The sequence below is a fragment of the Vespula vulgaris genome, chromosome 13 (genome assembly GCF_905475345.1).
Source record: "Vespula vulgaris chromosome 13, iyVesVulg1.1, whole genome shotgun sequence".
Taxonomy (NCBI): domain Eukaryota; kingdom Metazoa; phylum Arthropoda; class Insecta; order Hymenoptera; family Vespidae; genus Vespula; species Vespula vulgaris.
This window is the reverse complement of record NC_066598.1, coordinates 418,429-438,252: the sequence shown is the minus strand read 5'-3', so window position 1 is coordinate 438,252 and position 19,824 is coordinate 418,429. Positions and strand designations below refer to the sequence as shown.

General features: G+C 44.3%; 2 protein-coding genes across 14 annotated transcripts in view; both read left to right on the top strand.

Annotated features, from left to right (window-relative positions):
- LOC127068422 (CUGBP Elav-like family member 4) overlaps nt 1-19,824 on the top strand; it is a 520,701-nt gene that overhangs the window by 163,597 nt on the left and 337,280 nt on the right. For 2 of the 13 annotated variants that reach the window (XM_051004618.1, XM_051004619.1), the window contains one exon: nt 16,053-16,198. The exons of the other annotated variants lie outside the window; for them this stretch is intronic. The gene's annotated coding sequence lies outside the window, so the exon portion shown is untranslated. The remainder of the gene's footprint in view (nt 1-16,052; nt 16,199-19,824) is intronic. 13 annotated transcript variants of the gene reach the window in all.
- LOC127068428 (protein yellow-like) lies at nt 8,173-11,860 on the top strand. Its single transcript, XM_051004635.1, has 3 exons — nt 8,173-9,279; nt 9,529-9,935; nt 10,267-11,860. Exons 1-3 carry the CDS (start codon nt 8,926-8,928, stop codon nt 10,751-10,753), a joined length of 1,248 nt encoding a protein of 415 aa, XP_050860592.1. The 5' UTR covers nt 8,173-8,925; the 3' UTR covers nt 10,754-11,860.

The window sequence follows — 19,824 nt, the reverse complement described above, 5'->3', positions numbered from 1 at the left end:
TATTTAAACTCTCCGTTAGTATTACGCTTTCCCTCGAGCTGGCTCGACGCTTAAGAAGGAGAGAATCGTAGTGCGGTGTCCTTTATTTTCATTTTCCTTGTTTTCCCGGCGATGGCCTTCTCTCCCTATATTTATCTAATAGCAGCTCCGAACCGCAGCTTTTCTTCCTCCTCCCGATGTTCACGCTCACATATAGCGGTGCTGGTTGCGAACATTTTGCACTTCCATTATACGGGCAGTTTGCCTTCCCGCTCTGCCGTGTCCTCAAAATAATTAAGAGTTCATTAAGCTAAGATTGATGGCTCTGTTTAAAGGTAGACCCGTCGCACGGCGGCGCTCATCCCTACCATCCTTCTCCTCTCTCACTCTCTTTCTCCTTCCACCCTATCATTTCCTGCAATAAAGTCGTAGCACGCGAAAATTCATGAATATGGTGAGCTCATTAAACTTACCAGTAAGATTTTTTTCTTTTCTTTTCCCTTCTTCTCGCTCTTCCCTATGATACGATCGTAATTATTATTCTCAGCGACTAGTCGCAGAGTTCGATCGAGCGAGTAAACTTTTACTAAATCATCTTCGTTTTCTTTATTGTTCGTTCTATATTTGATACATGCTCCGTATAAATTTGATATTATTTCGTTCGTTCCGATGGGATATCGCGTTTGATTCGATGGTAAATGAAGTGTAACGCGAAAAATTGTTCTAAACGACAGAGAGGGAGAGAGAGGAAGAGGGAGAGAGAGAGAGAGAGAGAGAGAGATCGTATTGGAAAACGCGAGATACAAGAGCCCAGGGAAAGAATGTCGGACAAAAGCTTCTAAAGGACAAAAGCTAACTCTAACAGCACGGAGACCGCTCTTTCCCTCTGTCTTTCTCTCTCACTTTCTCCTCGTACTGCCTACCAGTAGAAGTGGAAATGTATGTTTGCATACGCGAATGTCAAACAAAACTTTCGCTAATTTTTATACCGACCTCCGGCTACAATGTACATAAGCTTCAGATATTTAACATTTCGCTGGAAATGTAATTAAGTCGACCGTCTGACTTTCTGTGCCACTGTTTGAACTGTCACTAGTGTATTTCGAGCGAAATTTTTTAATTTTCATCCGGTTTGGAGTTTTTAATCTGAATGTTACATCCGCGCCGATACCTTACAAATCATTTAACGCCTAGTAATATTTCTCCCTTCTCGAAGAGAAGGAAGAAGGAGGGAAAAAAAGAATTAATACGACGGGAAAAGATGCGACTAAAAAAAAACTCGTGAAGATCGAGGTATCTACACCGCATAAATCCATCGGTTATTATCGGCAGTGAAAACAAACGGAAAGGAATATCAAGGAAGGCCGGAAAAAGCCAGAGCAGTCAGGATGCAGCTCTTCGTCCATTTCTACTTTTACGATAAGGAGATCTCGCAGAACGTCTCGACGAATATCTTTAACGATACGAATGGTCGTCGTATCCTCGATGGCCTTCTCGCGCGAACGATGTTGGCCGCCGTTATGAAAATAACGGTTCCTTCGATGCAAAGTAAGAGAGGCCTCGTCGCTCTCTCTACGACGATGAGTATCATATCGGAAATAGTTTATGCAGTAGTAGGTATGTGCGAAGCCTGAAACTCCGGAGACCCGCACCGAGACTATCGCAACATTCTTTATCGAGGAGATTAACAAGAGCCGCTTAAATTTCACGACATCGCTGCGATATTATTTTTATATAGAAAATTTATCTTTTTCGAGGGAGAACGAGTTATATTCCTTTTTCGAACGTTTCTTTTTAGACGATCTGATCTTTCTTTTTTTTTTAATTAATACCTACCCATTCACTCCGAATGATCGGAAGATCGGATCCCTTGCGAGAAAGGTTCGTCGAAGAATGGAAATAAAAGTCCTAACGTTTTGAGAGTCATTCGATCGATCAATCTTTCCTAAATCCACTTTTTTTACCATCTCCACGCGTCACGTATTCCGTAGGAACGATTTAAACGGGCAAACTCGCTAACCGAATTCGACAATGAGATCGAAGAAGAGGTACGAAAGAAGAACGATGGTAACCCTCGAAGACTGTCTCCCATTACAGTTATTACTCGTCGTCAGGAGTAACAAGAACCCGGTAGATTGCCTCAAATCACTGTCTGCGATCGGCCTAGCAATCAAGCCGGTCCGTTTTTCTCCGCCCTGCCAATTCTAGTCCTCCTCCTATAAGTCAAGTTACGGATGTGGCTGGAGTTATCGATCGTTGACCGTAGAAAGAACTTAAAATCGATAATCGTATTAATAAGCTGTCCGGGGTAAGAAATCGTCGAACTTTAATTCCGTAGATTTCGAAGAACATCACCGATCGTTCGCGTATATTGCTTCTCTCGTTCACATCTCTTTTTCTTCTTTCTTTTCCCTTTTTTTTTTCGTCTTCTTCTTTGTCTCCTCGTCTGACTTCTACGAGGATCTCTACGTCGATCGCACGAGGCAAAAACTCGGTAAAAAGCTTCGGAGAAATGCGAGAGAGAAAGAGAGACTGTAAAAAGAAAATATTATTTTTAAGCGGTTCTTCCGCATAGTACAGTCAAGGCAAGTACCATCCTACAAACTGTAAATTGAAAACCGAGTCAGGCAATTTCGATTTCACGACCGAACTGACCTCCGCTGCTCTTTCACCGTTTCCATCTATATCTTCTACTCTTTCCGCTGTTTTCAACCCAGTCCCATTCTCTCTTCCTCCTTCTCCTTTTTTTAACTGTGCTTGAAAGCACGAAAAGCGAGTGCCGTATCGTATTTACACAGGCAGTGCTCCCTGACAACGAACCGAGGGAAAAAAGCAGCGACCATTGTGTTCTCCACTGGGTCACACGTGGAATAGCCCACACCGACTGGATCAGAACAAACGACTATATGCGGAACTTACTCGATTAAGAACGATTGAAACGAATCCGTTTTGTCGGGGACATTGTGCGTGCTTCTCTACGAAACCGAGCTTTTTTTATTCCGTAAATGTAACCAATTGACTCGTTTCCAAGTAAAACGTAAAAATCCTACGGAGGGGGCTGATTCGTAAAAATATCTTTTGTCGACGCGTGGAAATAATCGCTGACTTCCCTTTTATTTTTTTATTTTTTATTTTTTATTTATTTATTTATCTTTTCTTTTTTTTTACTGAATCTCGACTTATAGAATTCTCCATATAGTTATCTCGACGTAGTCGGGACGGGAGATTTGTTCCTCGTATCGAAGTAATTCTATTCGAGAAAAAGGTTGATTCGATCGCACGGGGATCGGTGATTGGTCCCGTTGTGTGCACGTAGATTTCACGACGGGCAGAAAGGAATGACGTGAAGGTGGGAAGAGAGATAGAGAGAGGGACTTGAAGAAAAGAAGTGGCACGCGGAAAAAAGGATAGGAAAAGCGCACATAGGGCCACGGATACGGTGATAAATCACCCTCGATCTTACTCGGGAGATCTTTTCAGGTTCTTGTTAGCAAGACGTCGCTCTTCTACGACTAGGAGGCGACTCCGCGCGTTGGGGTCGCACGGAGAGCTAGCGAAAGCTAGCGAGAGCTAGAAAAAGGAAGAGAAATACTGACGGAAAGGGACAGGTTAAAGTAAAAAAAATATGGGAATGGGGTTTAGATATGGCACAGGTTCCATTCGCACATGCCGACGAAGAGATACAGTTCTTTTTTTACGCAACAAAACATTACAAGATTCAGGTGACGCCAGAATAATCCTACTTGACTAACATGAGCTAACGACGTTGCTACGTCTGACACCGTCGCCCTGTTGTCGTCGTACGGAGTAAGAAAAATTGCGGAGAGTAAACTCTCGGTCGTAAGATTTTCGTTATCCCGGAAAAAGTAAAGTCGTGGGCCGTGCAGGCTTCTCTGGCACTCTCGATAATTAAAGTTCTGTATTAGTGCCGTTCGAGGGACTACAAGCTGCGGAAAAGGGGTTGGCCGACGAGAAGCATAAAAAAAACGACTTGTCTCGGTCGAATCTTTCTAATCCTCTACTTTCGGTTTTTCTAACAATTTCGCTTTTGTTTATTATACGTTAACATTATTTTCATGAACTATTTATATGGAAGACGCAACCTCGATAACGAAGATTTTCATGAACGAGAACAGTAGCTTCAGCGGTAGAAACAGTGCCAGCTGTTGCATTCTAATGCCTCTTTCGAAACTTAACTCGGTGAATTGCGTTATTCAAATTCGTACTCGCTCCTTTCGCAAGTTCAATTTCCCTGCACATTGCCACGGATAGGCATCGGGATATTCCATCGATTTCTCTCTCTCTCTCTCTCTCTCTCTCTCTCTCTATCTCTTATGTCGCGCGAGGGTTTCTCTATTAAGGAAGAGAATCGATCGAAGAAGATTGCTTCTCGGTCGGAGAACGGCGACACGAAACTCCTTTGAAATGCGGCTTAATTATTCTCTTTGCCGTGCTTCGACTGTTTCTCGAGTCCATCTACGGACGAGTACGTTTTTCTGCACAATTTTATACCGCGATTTTGTCGGATCGTTAAAATGCTTGTTAAGAAAGTATACATTTAACGATAATCGGACATACTTTTTTTTTTACTACGACCGCTCGCTCGCAGAATCTTCTTTTTTCTAATATTTCTACACGCGTCGCTTCGTCGTAACGATTTCATTCTTAAAAACCGTAGAGAAATTTTTACGTGGGGTACTAGCGATACGCGAACAAACGTTAATTCCACTTTCTCAATTCTTTTTCATGGCTCTGTTAATACGTAGTCGGAATAAGGGAAAAAAGAAACATAGGAAAATGTGCGGCAGCCCGCGGCCTGGACCTCTCCAGAGATTTAACGAAACACAGATCCGGATGAGAGGAAAAGAAAGGATGTTAAAAATGCACCGAAAAGTACAAGGAACAAAAAGTACGACTTCGCTAGCGACGACCGGCCGTGCACACGACGAACGAACACACTGTGCGCTCGCGCGAATACTCACGCTCTCGCGAATACGGAGAAAGGAGGTAGGCGAGCGATGTGTTTACATGCACGCAGAGTCCGAACGTTTCATTTTCTCGGAATTAAGTAACCACCGCAGGTCGTTACGTACATGCGCGGCCAGCTATTAACGGTTTAATTAGCGTAAGTTTTCATTTGGAGTATTACACTGGCGATGGTAGCTCCGCTGGTAGGTGGAGAGATGAGAAGGTTCAGGAAGAGAAAGAAAGAGATAAAGAGAAAGGGGTGGTCGAGGTCAAGGGGTTGGAAGAAGTTCGCGACCGTTTTTCACTCTGTATGCCGCTTATTATTGCATTTTTGCAGATTATACTCGTGCTTCCTAATAGTTTGCCATTTGCGTACTAAAACTGGGGACGTGTAGTGTCGCCTTGCTAAAACACAGTCCTTCCGCGTTTAAAAAGTTTTGTAAGGAATGCTTACTTCAAGGGTTCATTCTAAAAATCGCTCTTGGGAGAAAGCAAAAGAAAATGAAAAGAAGAAATATAAGAGAAGAAAGAAATATAAGAGAGAGGGAGAGAAGGAAAGAAATAAACGTTCCAAATGTGTTCGCACACGCATTCGCATATTTTCGTAAATGCAAAAGTTTTTACTCTCTCTCTCTCTCTCTCTCTTCCTCCTACAGACATTAAGTCTGTTATCCAAGCGTGATAATAGCGGCTTTCGCGACACCTTGTGTGTCTTCGTTACTGAATAGAAATTCAGAGTAGCATACTTTTGCGTTACGGACGACGCTAATGTGAGAGTAAAACTGTGCTCCGCTTTACGCCGTCCGTGACGCTTTATTTATCTCGCTGTAGAATTTATCGTGCGTGAGACCTCCAAACTCAACTGCGTTCAACGCTTCCCCCCCCCCTCTCTCTCTCTCTCTTTCGTTTTCTCCCTCTCTATCTCTCTCTCTCTTTCTCTCACCCCCCCTCTCACTAGCCTTTTATCGTAATAATTAATTAATTATTCTCATTCTTCACGAAAACGTGCTTTCCTGTGCTATCTCTCGTTGGTACGACAGTCACGTACAACGTCTTCCCGCAAGGCTGTCACGTTTCGTAAGGTAGACGTGTCCGTGACACCAAACTCCGAATGGATTGGTCCAGTGAATGTCATCCGTGGGGATAGGAGAGAAAAAGAAAGAGTGGACCAAAGTTACAAGGCTCGCTTCTCAACCATGCTCGACGTCTTTTCCACCTTTCTCTTCTTTACCCGGTTTTACTCTCTTCGACTATATATTTCGTTACAAATCGTATTACCAATTTCAACTGCAAAATTGACTCTAGCCAACTTTTACGGCGTCTCCGACTTTACGCTCCTTCGATGCCACCCGTACGTTCAGAACTTTGCCTTGTAGGATGGTTTACTAAACTCGGTTTAAGAAGAAGAAGAAGAAGAGTAGGAGGAGGAGGAGAAGGAGAAGATAGAGCGAAGTAGCAAAGAAGAACTATTTCCATAGAAGAGTGAGACATATTTTGGAAGCCTTTCTTGTCTCTCGTCGATATAAGATAACCAACTATGAACGATACGAGATACTAGCCGCAGGCAATAACAAACGTGACAGATCGTTCGGTTAGTTTCTTTTGCTTTCAATCGATGAATAATTTCGAGTTATTATAGAGTAAATTATAGGAGTATGTTTCCGCAACAGTTAAAAACGTACGTGAAAAGTAAACTCTTACAAAATGACATTTTAGCGTTCCCTAGTTCCTCACGCTCGTTACGCGTTCCGATAATAATCAACGCTTTTAAAACGCTCGTTATTTTATTCGACGGTCTCCTTCTTGTCATCTCGACAGGTTATTATCGTTGGCCTAATTGACCCGGATATCTTTTCCGAGCACTAAGTCTCGGTAAGCGTAATGACCACGGGTACTACTCTCTATTTCCTCATTAATTCATTTCGAAGGAAGTCCGAGTGGTTTGCACGTGCTCGCCCATCCAGAAGAAACGATGTTCCGCAAGAACGATCGATTGTCGAGTTAACGAATTAAAACTTTGATTGTTACTTTCTTCCAGTTAAAGTATTTTCCGTTTTACTCTTCGTGATGTCCGGCATTCCGCAGAGAATCGTCTTAAAATGATAATCAAAACCATCCAATCCGGTCCGACGCAATACCTTTCGGATCCACGCATTAAAATTGAAATTAGCCGGCCATTTGTCTTCCAGTTTGGCTTAAACGTGACTAGCCAAGTGATTTATGGTTTCCACTTCTCTTCGGCAAATGTAGTTTTGCTTCACTCGGATACGGGCAAAAGCGCGTAATGCAATTCAAACCTCGAGACTAGCCGACAAAAAAATTAGACTTCGCATCTCGCGATGAAAAGCGTACTGCGCTCCCAAGCACGCTTATAGCCACATTGCGTGATCGCGGTATAACAGCTGTTGGAAAAGAGTTTCGCTTAACCCGAGAAACTACTTATTAGTTTTTAAATACGTAGAATTCTTCGGCGTTCCGTTGTTATGATACTTTATAGTACCTTAAATGTATCATTGTTTCTGGAGATTAATTATTGTGACCTTAAATGAAAACGTGCCAAGTATAAGGAACGAGAAAAATGCAACTCTGCTTTGAAACACGTCTGCATAAAGGGAACCACCAACGTTAACATTTTGGCATACGCGCGAGCGATAACGTCAAAGGTTTATTATTATTCGGTGAATATGCACGTGAAAAGAAAAAAAAGAAAAAAATAAAAAAAAATACCAACGCGAACACTTGCGCTCATAATGTAACCTACTTTCCTTGGCACCAAGAGCCGTTGCTTTGACAGCAGGCTATGATCAAAGGAAAGTAATCTTACGGGAGCATCCTTGCTAATTTACGTGATAGCCTTCAGTCAAAGTATCAGCGATACCCTACCTATTTTCTCTCTACCGCGTTTACCTTTCTTCCATCGGCGCACCTTTAACTTTTTGCTTCTTCTAATTTCATCAAATCGTTGTACTTTCGCAATGATCCTTCTCGTCGGATATATATATATATATATATATATATATATATATATATATATATATGAAGTATAAAACGCGAATGTCTCTCTTTGCTCGACTCGCGATACTAAAACTTGTTTCTAAACAGAGAAACGTTAAACTTCTTCAGAAATCACGTATGTTACGGTTTTTCTTCTTTGCTTGTTTTAGAAACTAGGAAACTAGATAAAATGCTAATACTTGTCATAATTTCTCTCGCATTCATTTCTCTCTCATCGATGTTGCGCGATTAAAAACCGGTTTACCTTTTCATTAATATTTCTCGATTTACATGCGTGCGATGTGTATACGTTTCCGTGAGATAAACAGAATGAGTTTTTTGCGCTAATTGCAAATACTACGAGCCTTTAAATAAGACGATTGCACTGAAATAACGCAATATTCGCATCATCTTTATATAACTAATTGCAAGCATCCGGTTATTTAAGTCGAACTATAACGTTTGAGGAAATAAAAGGAAAATCTTGTTACGCTAAACGAAGAATGTTGGCTCACATAATACGGCTCATGTTTCCATGGATAACATCGCGCCTTCGTGTTCTGGGAATATCCATGGTTTTCTGATTGCTCGACGAATCATAACGCGCGCGATGGACCGTCTGGCAGCTATCCAGTTGTAGGTGAACCAGACTTTTCGATTAGCATAAACGGAAAAGTGGTAGTGGGCAGTGACGTAGGTAATCGGAAGAAACTTGTAATAGCGGGGCGCTCGACCGGCTCTGATACCGGTACTGGAGAAACGACCTGTACGGTACTGTACAGAATATACACTTACCATTCTGCGTAGTTGCAGTGTAGTTCCGATCGCGGACACAGTCGAGGCCAGGATTTTAGAAAGGTCTGCTACATTAAGATATCGGAGGATCGGGTTCCCTCGTAATTCGGTATAGGAAAGACGCGAGTGACGTTTTGTAGTAGATATAGTTTGTTTCATAAGTCTGCGAAAAAAAAATCATCAGAAGCGATGAAGGTCTCGTTAAGTTTGATTTTTTTTCTCTTCGAATTGTTCGATCATATCGAAGGTTCTAATCTGGAGGTAGCTTATCAATGGAAATACCTGGACTGGGTTCGCCCGGCCGTTCGTTTGACCGGAAGAAATTTTACTCTCGGCAACCCATTTACTCAAGACGTTGACGTCGATAGACACGGACGGATATTTGTCACGAGTCCACAATGGTTACACGGTACTCCGATCTCTCTTTCTGTGCTGAGCAACGTAAATGGCCCTGGTGGTCCTTTGTTAATACCTTATCCTAACTGGAAATGGCACACAGCGGCGTCCGGTTGCGACAGCATTATATCCGTGTACAGATTGGCGGTAAATATGGTCGAACGTCTCTTCTCAAATCTAGAATCATAAAGTCGGACTAAACGATCGATAATTATTTATCGTCTATATTTCGTTTCTACGCTAATTAAAATCTCTTTTAAGCCACAGTTGCGCACGACAGATTTATCTAGTTTCAGCCCGACTTTTCGTTAAGCCTTCTTTTTGAATCGTTATCGAGAAATTCTTGTAAAATTTATTTCCGAAATATCGTTATAATCTGCAGTATAAAATGTCCAGATAGACGAGTGCAATCGATTGTGGGTCGTGGATACTGGAAGGATGGGAAAAAATGCCGTCTGTCCTACGAAGATCCTGATATTCGATTTAGACAGGGATGAATTGATCCACAAATACGTAGTACCCGCTGATCAGGTGTTGTATGGGAAGGCGGCCTTAGTCACGCCGATCGTGGACATCGGTAAGACGTGCCTCGACGCGTACCTCTACGTTGCCGACGTTGATCAGAACGGCATTTTCGTGTACGATCTTTACAAAAATTATTCTTGGCGACTTTCGAACACGGCCGGCAACGCTTTTGGTCCGGACAAGGATGCCATGAACATCACGATTGCCGGCGAGTCGTTCGATCTGACCGACGGAACCCTTGGTATGTCGCTCTCGCCAGTCGGATTTTACGATCACAGGTGCGTTATCAAGCATTCGTCTCGAATCATTGGTTTTCAAGACTATTCTCTCATATTTCTTCCCTCTCGTTGTACTTCGATTCGGTTTCGAATAAATTGGCAAATTATTCTTCGAGTTGACCGAATCCCCGACTCGATCGTATTTCATAGAGAACCGGTTTTTGGTCGTGTTTCGAAACATCTCTCGGATCATTTGCCCTTTTGTCGATCACCTGCCGACACACCTACGATAATGTCTTGAAACGATGGAGATCGAGTCGCGTTGGAAAGTCCGAACGAATCCAACGTACGTTTTCCTTTTTTGCTAATGAATGACCCGTAATACTTTCAGATATCTATATTTCAACTCGCTCGCTAGTTATTACCAGAAATTCATGGACACGCTTTCGCTGAAGGAGAGCGAATTCCAGGAGCCTGTTATATTTCGTTCGAATTACAAACGAGCTAGCCAGGCCGGCGTACAGGCGACTTCCCGACGAGGCGTTATATTTTTTCAACTCGTCCAATTAACGGCTATCGCCTGTTGGGACATAGAGAAACCATTCGCCCCTGAGAATATCGTTATAATTTCTCAAGACGAGGAAACTTTGCAATACGTTAGCGGAATTAAAGTGATCACGAACAAGTACGGCGAAGAGGAGCTGTGGTTCAACACGAACAGACTGCAAAAAACGATCAACATGACGTTGAAGCCGACAGAAACGAACTTTCGTTTGATCAGGGGTAAGGTAGACGATATAATCAGGGCCACCAGATGCGAGCCTTCGCCATCGTTGAGACATAGAGCACCCGATATGACATTTTGGCATCAAATATGACGTCATATGAAAATAGATACTTTTCTTTTTTCCTTTAATGTAACATCAAATTTACTTGAAATAAAGCATATCGAGTACGTCTTTTAAATTCTTCAGGAAACAGTGTCAAGTTGCTTTCGCATCGCTTGATTTTAGAATTACGTTTCCACAGATAGCAATTCTGCGGTTATAACTATTGACACTAACGAGCCACGTTTATGGCCGCTACATCAACCATAGAGTACACGAATGCAGCTAGTCACGGACGCGATTCTCTCTTTCTCTTTCTCTCTCGTTCCTTCTCCGTAGTCTAGATTCGTTCTCTATTCGTTTACAAGAATATCGCGTGCAAAGTGCTTTCAAGGCTTTTCCAAACGCTGAATGTAGTATCCAAAGCGGAAGAACATCCGACTATCCACGAGAATAGGATAGGGCTCATTGACAGAGATAGTTTGTATCCGAGAGAAAGAGGGAGAGAAGGGAGAAGCAATGTCTGCGAGTGACAGGTAACATATAGTAATTTAGTTAACCGTTTCATTGCTGCCTTTTGAGATGTAACGATAGAGTCTGTCGGTGACAGGGTCGTCGCTTAGAGAGCTAATGTTTCGAACGACATAGCTTTGTGATAAGACAGAGAATTTGGATAGTGGCTGGAAGGAGCGTGTTGGTAGGGACGTTTTGGTGGCGTTGTTAAAGTTTGTGGACTACGGAAGCGCCGCGGCGTGCTTCTTGCCAGGGATTTGAGTAAGTTTTATCGAGCTTTTGGATACCGCTTCTCTCTATTCTCTTCTAGCACCTCTCCTCGTTCCTAGTAACTGGGGGGATGGAGAAGGGCAAAGGGGATATAATAGTGGCCCACCTAGCGGCGGAAGAGCTCGTCGTTGGGAGGTGGGACAAATGCGCATTCACGAGGAATTGTTCGCGTTACTCTCGCGGTACCCTGGGGATACCAATAGGGCGCGCAATTCCGCGAAACTCGTGTCACCTATTTCTCTTTCTATGGCGCGGTTCGGCGTGTGACTAATGGCGGCATATTCATAGTGCAACCTCCAACCTCTTTTACCTTCCCTCCTTCCACTTTTCTCTCTCTCTCTCTCTCTCTCGCCCACTCGCTTCGCGCTCTCTTACAAAGGTCTGGCAGTTAACCTCAGACAATCCCTTCATCGCGATAATATACGGCTACCCTTAAATTTTCGTTCCCCTTCAACGACCACGGCTTCTCTCTCTCTCTCCCTCTCTCTGTCTCTATCTATCTATCTATCTCTCCGTTTCTCTCTCGCTCTCGTTCCAGCACGATCTCAAACGAACGCGCCAAAGTTCCTCGCTTGCCTCCGGAACAAATTACCTTTCCGCGATCGACTGTGTTTCAGGTATTCCTTGCTTATACGGTGTACCTAAGCTCTGAAAACGTTGATTCGTGGTTCCATGTCTCTCATATTTATTTATCGTACGCAATTAAAAGTAAAACAAGGGAGAGAGAATCGAAGATATAAGAGAAACGATCGTATCGACTACTATGCATTTCTACGACGTCGAAAGAGAAGGTCGTTGCTTTAAAGGCGGAAAGTGAACGATTTATTTAAGACGTGATACGCCTTTCCGGCTTGAAGCCTCGAAGCGGTACTTCCCATGGGAGCGAAGAAGGAAGAAGAGGACAGAAAAGTAACGGAGAAGAAAGAGGGAGAAGAACGGAGAAGGTCTCAAATCGTTTTACGAGGGTAGTTTTAAAACGATTTTACGAGAGCGGCGCAGAATTTCGAAATAAATTTGCATCAGTTTTACTGCTCCTAATATACATAACTACCGGTGTTTGGCACTGATACCCACGTGTACGGCGAGCAGCCTAGTCAATGTCGACGGGGTCTATGCCAGCCAGTAGTAGGATTTTGTAATATGCCGTCTTCCGGAAAGAAAAGACGGCGTGAAGGCGCGCGCGCTTGCGCACCTCTCTTTATAGGTGCTACGATATGCTAGGTAGATACGTTTATAAACCTTGGACGTTTCATCGTATATTCCAGTATTTTGAAATTTAAATGTCAATCTTATCATCCGAAATTGGAAAATATAATACCTATGAACGATGAAATTTTCAATTGCAGGAATACCATGCTCCAGATTCCGTAACGGATTAAAGAATTTATGAAAGAATAGAATTCGCGATAAATAACCGTTCCCATAAAGTATGTATCTCGGAATCGGTAGGATTCATCATCTATTTCTTGATTTAATATCCTACGGTAGGAATACGATTCGCGTAAACTACTAGCGTCGGAGAATATTGCTTTTCTTTTTTCTTTCGTCCTTAATAGGATACTCTATCTCGCGTATTCGATCTCTATCTGGTAATTCGGCGAGCGGTCTAATTTGGTCGATAGCGTAGGAGTACGCACGCATAAACCCACGCCGTCTTGTACAGGAAGTGAGTGCGAGAGCGAGAAGAGGGCCGTACACGACGGTCGCGTATGGCACGCATTGCGGTTGTCAGTTCTAGTCAACGTGTAATTTACTATCCGACCTCCGGCTCGATGCAGATGCAGATGCAGGCACCGGCCTGAGAGACGGTGCAATTCGAAGAACCGGCTGCCCTCTCGAAGCAACAACGCTTGCCTGCGAGTGGATGATGCTGTAGCAGGAGGTACGAGCGAACGCCCGGAATCCGTTAAACCACGAGCACGCTATAAACCAGCGAAACGCACTCAGTGCGCCGGGCTTGCCAGAAGTTTAGAGATGTCGCGCGCCATTGCGCACTAGAATCGTCCGTCACTCGGGAACTCTCACGATACTCCTATCTCGACCATGAACGTGCCCTCTCCATCGTTCTACCAGGATCGTTACTGTAAGAGAGAGAGAGAGAGAGAGAGGAAGAGAAACGTTTTCTATCGATCGAGCAGATTCGAAACTTTCAAAGTCGACCGTGCTACCTATCGACCATGCTTCTCGATATCTTTGACATTAGAATTTTTCTCTTCTCTACGCGGACATCCTTTCGTATCCGAAGTTTGAGAGTCACCGATCCGTACCTACGCTTCTCACCGATTCGGTCGTCCATCCAATCTCGCTATCTCTTTCCCTCTATTTCCTCTTACTGGATGGCTGGCTGGCTGGTGTGAGCGTGACGCTGCTCGAGTGAAATGTCGTTTACTCTGCGAACCGGTCCCTTACGTTCGTAACCGTTCGTTACCGTTAGTTCCGCTTGGAGTGACGCTTTCGCAACGCAAACACGTATGTGCAAGGCCCGCTGTAGGAGGCAACAGCCCGCCAGCCAGCCAGCCAACCAGCCAACCAGCCAACCGGTGGGGCACGGATCGAGTACGCGTATCTCGTCTTCGTGAAGGTGTGGCTGTTTCGACTCGTATCATTCGTTATCTTCGCCATGAGTGCACGAGCATGAGAGTCTCGCGTATAACTTCATGACGGTTGTTCTCTCTTTTTCGTGCGCTCGCTATCAAACGATAGTGACGTTTACGAACGCGAATGGCACACTCAGTTACCGTTATCGGTAACTTCTCCTCCTCTTCTGTTCTATTTTGAACGTACTGCGTCAATGATCACATCGTAACGCATTCGCGTTTTCCTCGCAAATACCTGAGCGCATTGCGCGAGTGCGTCACTCGTTGTTTCAATGACGCGCTAAAACTTGCTTCGTATTACACGAGAAATAATACCTTATCCTCTCGGCCGCGAATCTTGTCGACTAGCAGAACAAAGTAAAGCTTAAATCCACCTGTGAACTTTCCTCGCGAAAAAAGAAAGACCAAGAAGAATCATAGGACTAACACATAGATATAATGCAACTTCCTTGGTCGCTCGATCCGCCACTCTTGCCTGCATACAAAGTGAACTCCACAACGCCTTTTCTCTCTTTTCTTTCTTTCTTTCTCCATTTTCTTCTTACGCTTTTCCTTTCTCTCTCCGCTCGTAATATTTCCGCCTATTCGTTTCTGTACATTTGCGAGGTCTCCTGGTATATACGCGAGCCCATTTCCCGCGTCCCTTGAAAGTAATACAGCCCTCTCTCTCCCTCTCCCTCTCTCTCTCTCTCTCGCTCGCTCTCACTCTCGCTCTCCCCTGCCGCGTACAGTTTATTTATTTCAGTATGAATACTGAGAGACGGACGGAAATAATGATTTTAATAATACCAGAGCCCTGGAATCGCGGAAAGAGAGATAGAGAGAGAGGGAGAGAGGAAGGCGAAAGGGAAACAAGGGTGATGCATGGCTGAAAAGACGAGTTAGGTTCGTACGTTGAAATTTTAGTGTATCTCGAGAGAAAAAGTATGCCGAGAGAAATACGGAGAATATGTCACAGAGAATCCCTTCGACGCTTCCTCTTTATGATAAGTTCGTGCGCAGTCGCCTTGCGGGATTTAGCGGAAAGTAAAGTTTGCGTATCCGGGTGAACGTATCCACGGTCGATTTTAACCGATATTTATGAATCGGCAGGGACGACTCGTTCTCTTTATGGATTCAAAAATGATGGTTTAGCTGTTAGAGGAAAGGGTAGGATCGAGGAGGAAGAGAAGTTGCTGGACCATGTCGACTGCTTCCCAAGCAGCCGAAGTGGACCTATCGACTCGAAACGAGTGTGCTCGACGTTAAAATCCCGGTCGCTGCTCCCGTTTCTCAGCCCTTTAGCTCTCTCCCTTTCTCTCTGTTTCCCTCGCTATGTCCTTCTATCTAGCTCGTTTGTTTGTATTGGACGTAAACGATGCAATGGGTGGACACGGTCCGGCAAATCCGAAATCCCCTTTTTCTCGATATAAAACCTTGCCCCTTTTTTCGGCTCCCAATCCTCTAGCCGAGTACGACTTCACGCCGGTACTCTACTCTCTATGAGAATAGGAAGCAACGGAAGTGTATCGACGGTGTATCCGAAAAAGTCGAATCGTAACAAACGCGATCGATTCGCACGATTCGAATTCCCAGAAAATAAAGCGGAAAAGCGGTATACGGTGGAATTCGATTTCGAGACTCGAAACGAATTCTACTACTTTGATTCCGCTTAATTCCTCTCAGGCATACTCCGCAAAGCGGCGGAGGTGGGAGATCGATGTTGTAAATTTCATTCGATAGGAGGCTTTGTCTCGTCGAATGGCTATTCTCGAAAACAAAAAAACGAATCGATTCTCCGTCTTTCTATTTAGATCTATTATTTTTCCATTTCTAACGTATATTTCTTTTTATCGACGCGTCAATGCGAGATATCAAATGTGTTGTTCTTTTCTTTTATGCGAAATTTTTTTAGATGTTGATTACAGGCGAATTGTGGTACGGAGTGGTTGGCGATTTCAATGGGGAGTGACAACCTTATTCTGTTTCAGGGTGTGACGGGCGACCGGCTGGCCGGGGGCGCCGCACACCTCCTCCATCTCTTCTTCTTCTTGCCACGTCCACAACACACAATGTAACAACAACTACCACTACTAGAGTCGTCCGCGCGAACCACGTTCTCAATGTACTCGATGTGGTACGTCACCATACCCCTACTCGGTGTCTCTCTGAAGATATGTCATCCTTATTGAATGTTGGACTGTATCACTTTTACGTTTTCACGTGTTTCACAATTAGTGTTCCTCGATGTTTTGATCTTGAAAACTTGATGTTATAACATTGCAAGAGATTCTTGCGAGATAACAAAGGAAAACGTTAACCGAAGAATGCTCGTGTCTCGAGGCGACGAAATAATTAGAATGCTAAGATGCTATCCAATGACGTGTATCGTCGTCGCTCGAATCGACGCTGCATTCTTCGCGTTCGTTACTGTATTTATTACGTTATTTCATATTTTGCATTTGGTACTTATACATACACGTACACACCTGCCACGTATATGTATACGTACGTATCGTTGGATATTATGTCTTCGGTGTTCGCTGAGCTCCGTTACAATGTGACTTGTGGTTGGTTTAGTTTCATTGGTTTATCAGTGTTCGATGTTGGCTGCAATTGTTGGTTGTTAGGTGTTTAGTGGTCACTCTGTGTTGGTGCTCACCCTAACCGACTCGTCCCAGTATCCGCAACTCCGACGTTCCACGTTCCCCCACGAGTCCTCGAACTTGATGTTAGAAATACGGTATCAAGCTCGTTTCGCGCTGGGAGTTACGCTACCCTTCGTATTTGGGACTGCCGATACGTGATCGAGTCCTGTACGAGAGAGAATGGCGGAATGGCGCCGCGAGAATCGTCGATTCTTAGCATGCCGTTGATCAAAACCGTACGTGTACAGCGAATTCCTGGCAAGGCGCGCACGATTGGAAATCGCCGTATAAACGAACAAGTTCGAATCGGAGCGAAACTCGTCTGTAAACTCTGTCCTCTTCCTCGTTTCGTGAGAAGAGGCATAAAAAAAAAAAAAAAAACGAAAGAAAGAAAAAAAATAAAGAAAAGCGATCGGACGACGATTTAGTCGATCAATCGTTGATCGAATCCTATGGCGATTGGATTACGCAGATTAGGTTACGCAGTATAAAATGCAAACGTTTGGTACGAACAATTTGTCCCGACAAAAAATACACTCGGTCGGTTATTTGCGAAAGAAGAGAAACCTTTGGTGTCGGTGTACCGGTCGACAGGATCAAACTCGTTTCAGCAAATAATTGCATTACCGCGCGTAAATGCGGAGCATCGAATATTTCTTTAAATTAGTGATGGTAATTAGGCTGAGAGAGTAAAAAAAAACGAGCGAGTCGACGCCGTGCTTTCCCTCATTCCTTCTTTAATGGAGCAGGAAAGCGGTAGCAAACAGAAATCGTGGAACGGGTTAATCTGTGGTCGAAACGCTTGAATTCTTGATGAGTAGCAAAAGAGCGTCAAGCTCGACTGGTCGCGCGAGGATATAGTTTCAAAAGCGATTTAAACGTTTACAGAGATCGAGAGAAACAAAGACAGGAGATGTGTGAGAGTTCGAAGGAAATTTCATGCGACGTCACGCGCACTTCGTATGCAGGAAAAGTCTCTGTAAATGAAAGAAAAATTGGTCGTTTCGGTCGAACCTCGAATCGTCCGGAATAAACGGTCTAGAAAGATTTTCTGACAAGCGATGTACACGGAAAGGAAGGTGTCGGAGAAGGAAGGGACTCGAGCCATTTATTCCCTGGCACGAATCTTTTGCAGTTTTACTTCTCTCGTACGAAATCCGTACGCGGAATGGAATCCGCAAAAAGCGACTCGATTCCAGGCTCGTCCGAGCGATATTAAAAAGTAATTGGATTTCGATGTGGATAGTTGCTGCTACCGATGCATTGGTTCGGCTAGGGCAGAAGAAAGAGAGATAGATAGAGAGAGAGAGAGAGAGTGGGGGGGGGGGGGAAGGGAGTATCGAATCAGCTCGAGAAAACGGCTGGTAGGAGGGCTGCTCGCGTTACACTCGCGAAACGGAATAATGGACAGTCGTTAAATTTAATTGGCACATAATTATCGGTAGAGCGGGCAGCAGGCAGGTAGTTGCGCGCCACCAATCGTCGCAATCCCATTGCCGCAGCTTTAATATCGGAGGAAAGCTCAAATGCAAAGGGACGTCGGTATACGTATACGTGTATATACGTATACATATGTTTCTAGGTAGGTCCACACGTTTCACCGTGGCAGGGCCCCATGCTCTGTGGTTTGTACCGGTCTAACGAGTCTGGAATCGACCTGTGCGGGGCGGGGGGAGGGCAGGAGGTGCCTCGTCGTCCGATTCTCCACTTTCCTTTTTCTCTCTTCCTCTTGCCATGACTGTTGCCACCGCCACCTAGTAGAACTACTCGTATATCCGAGAGCTTTCGTGCCTATTTCGAATCACAGCGTAGGGCGTAATTGAATCGATTGCTTTAGCCAGAACACATAACTTTTACCTACTCGATATTTCATGGAATGCATGCCAAGTGAACTCTTTCGGTTTCGAAACGAAAGATCGTTCTCTTTGTTCCACATTTAGCTCTTTCGTTATAATTATTTTATTAGAAATCGATCGGTCTTCCGAGCGATCGCCGAGTTAAAGGATTCTACGAATGATTCGGCACGATCGAGTGCGGTAAGGCGGAAGAGACGAAAAGAGACGCCAACGGGCATTGAAATTGAAAAAGGACGTGCGTCTTTTTGGACGTTGTACGAAGACGGAATCTGTCTCGCGAAGAGAGATGTCTTCACGGTGGAAGCGCAGCGTGCTCGACCATGAAATGGGAACAGGATACGTTAGACTCGGTGTAATTAAAAGCCGTAAATATGAGCTTGCTCGAGCAAATTAATTTATGAATCAATTACGCGAGGGTAGAGCCGCGTTTAGATATCGCTACCGGCCAGCAGCACGACCGAGAAGCGAGCTTACGTATCTACCTACGTACACGTCGCGCGCTTGCGTGCGACGAAGCTGTGTGCGCGCGTGCATGCGTTTCTGTGCGAGAGGGAGAAAGATAGAGAACGAACGCTGCCGGCTCCGGACGATGTTGGTAGATCCTTTATCGGATCGTTCCAATAAATAAGCCGATCGAGATACCATCTTTCATTTCGATAATTATTATTCGAGGACGGTGTTAATTAATTAAAGACAAGAGTAGGCGATATCGCGCGTAACCGAATGGAGTACTCTAGCTCGCTAGACGAGCGAGCGAGCGAGCGAGCGAGCGAGCGAGCGAACGAACGACCGAGCGCGTACACTAAACACGCATACATGAGTCACGATCGTACCAGGTGATAACTCCTCGAGCTCTCTGGCTAATTACCGGATGAAAGAGCTATCTAGCGACTGTCGTCAAAGCACTACCGCGAGAACCAGTAAATATATCTGCCCTCTCATTGTCGCGATAGTAGTTTTATGTATCACCGATGATTCGCTTTCTTTTTTTTTCTCCATTTGACGACGTCGTTCGGTTTTCTTTATTTTTCCTACGCCTTCGCTACTCGTACGAAACCTGTTTACGAAAATATCCGCATACTCTTTTCAAAAGGAAAACTTCCTTATCGTTATTGACATCCTCCCTCCTAGTTGTTGGCGACTCTTTCTAAAAGCCGCGAGACTAGGGTCACAAAATTTTCATCTCGAACAAGACTCGGGATCACGTATTCGAAGTGATTCGGCCTCGAGCCAGCAGACGAAAAAGTCCTCATAATTTA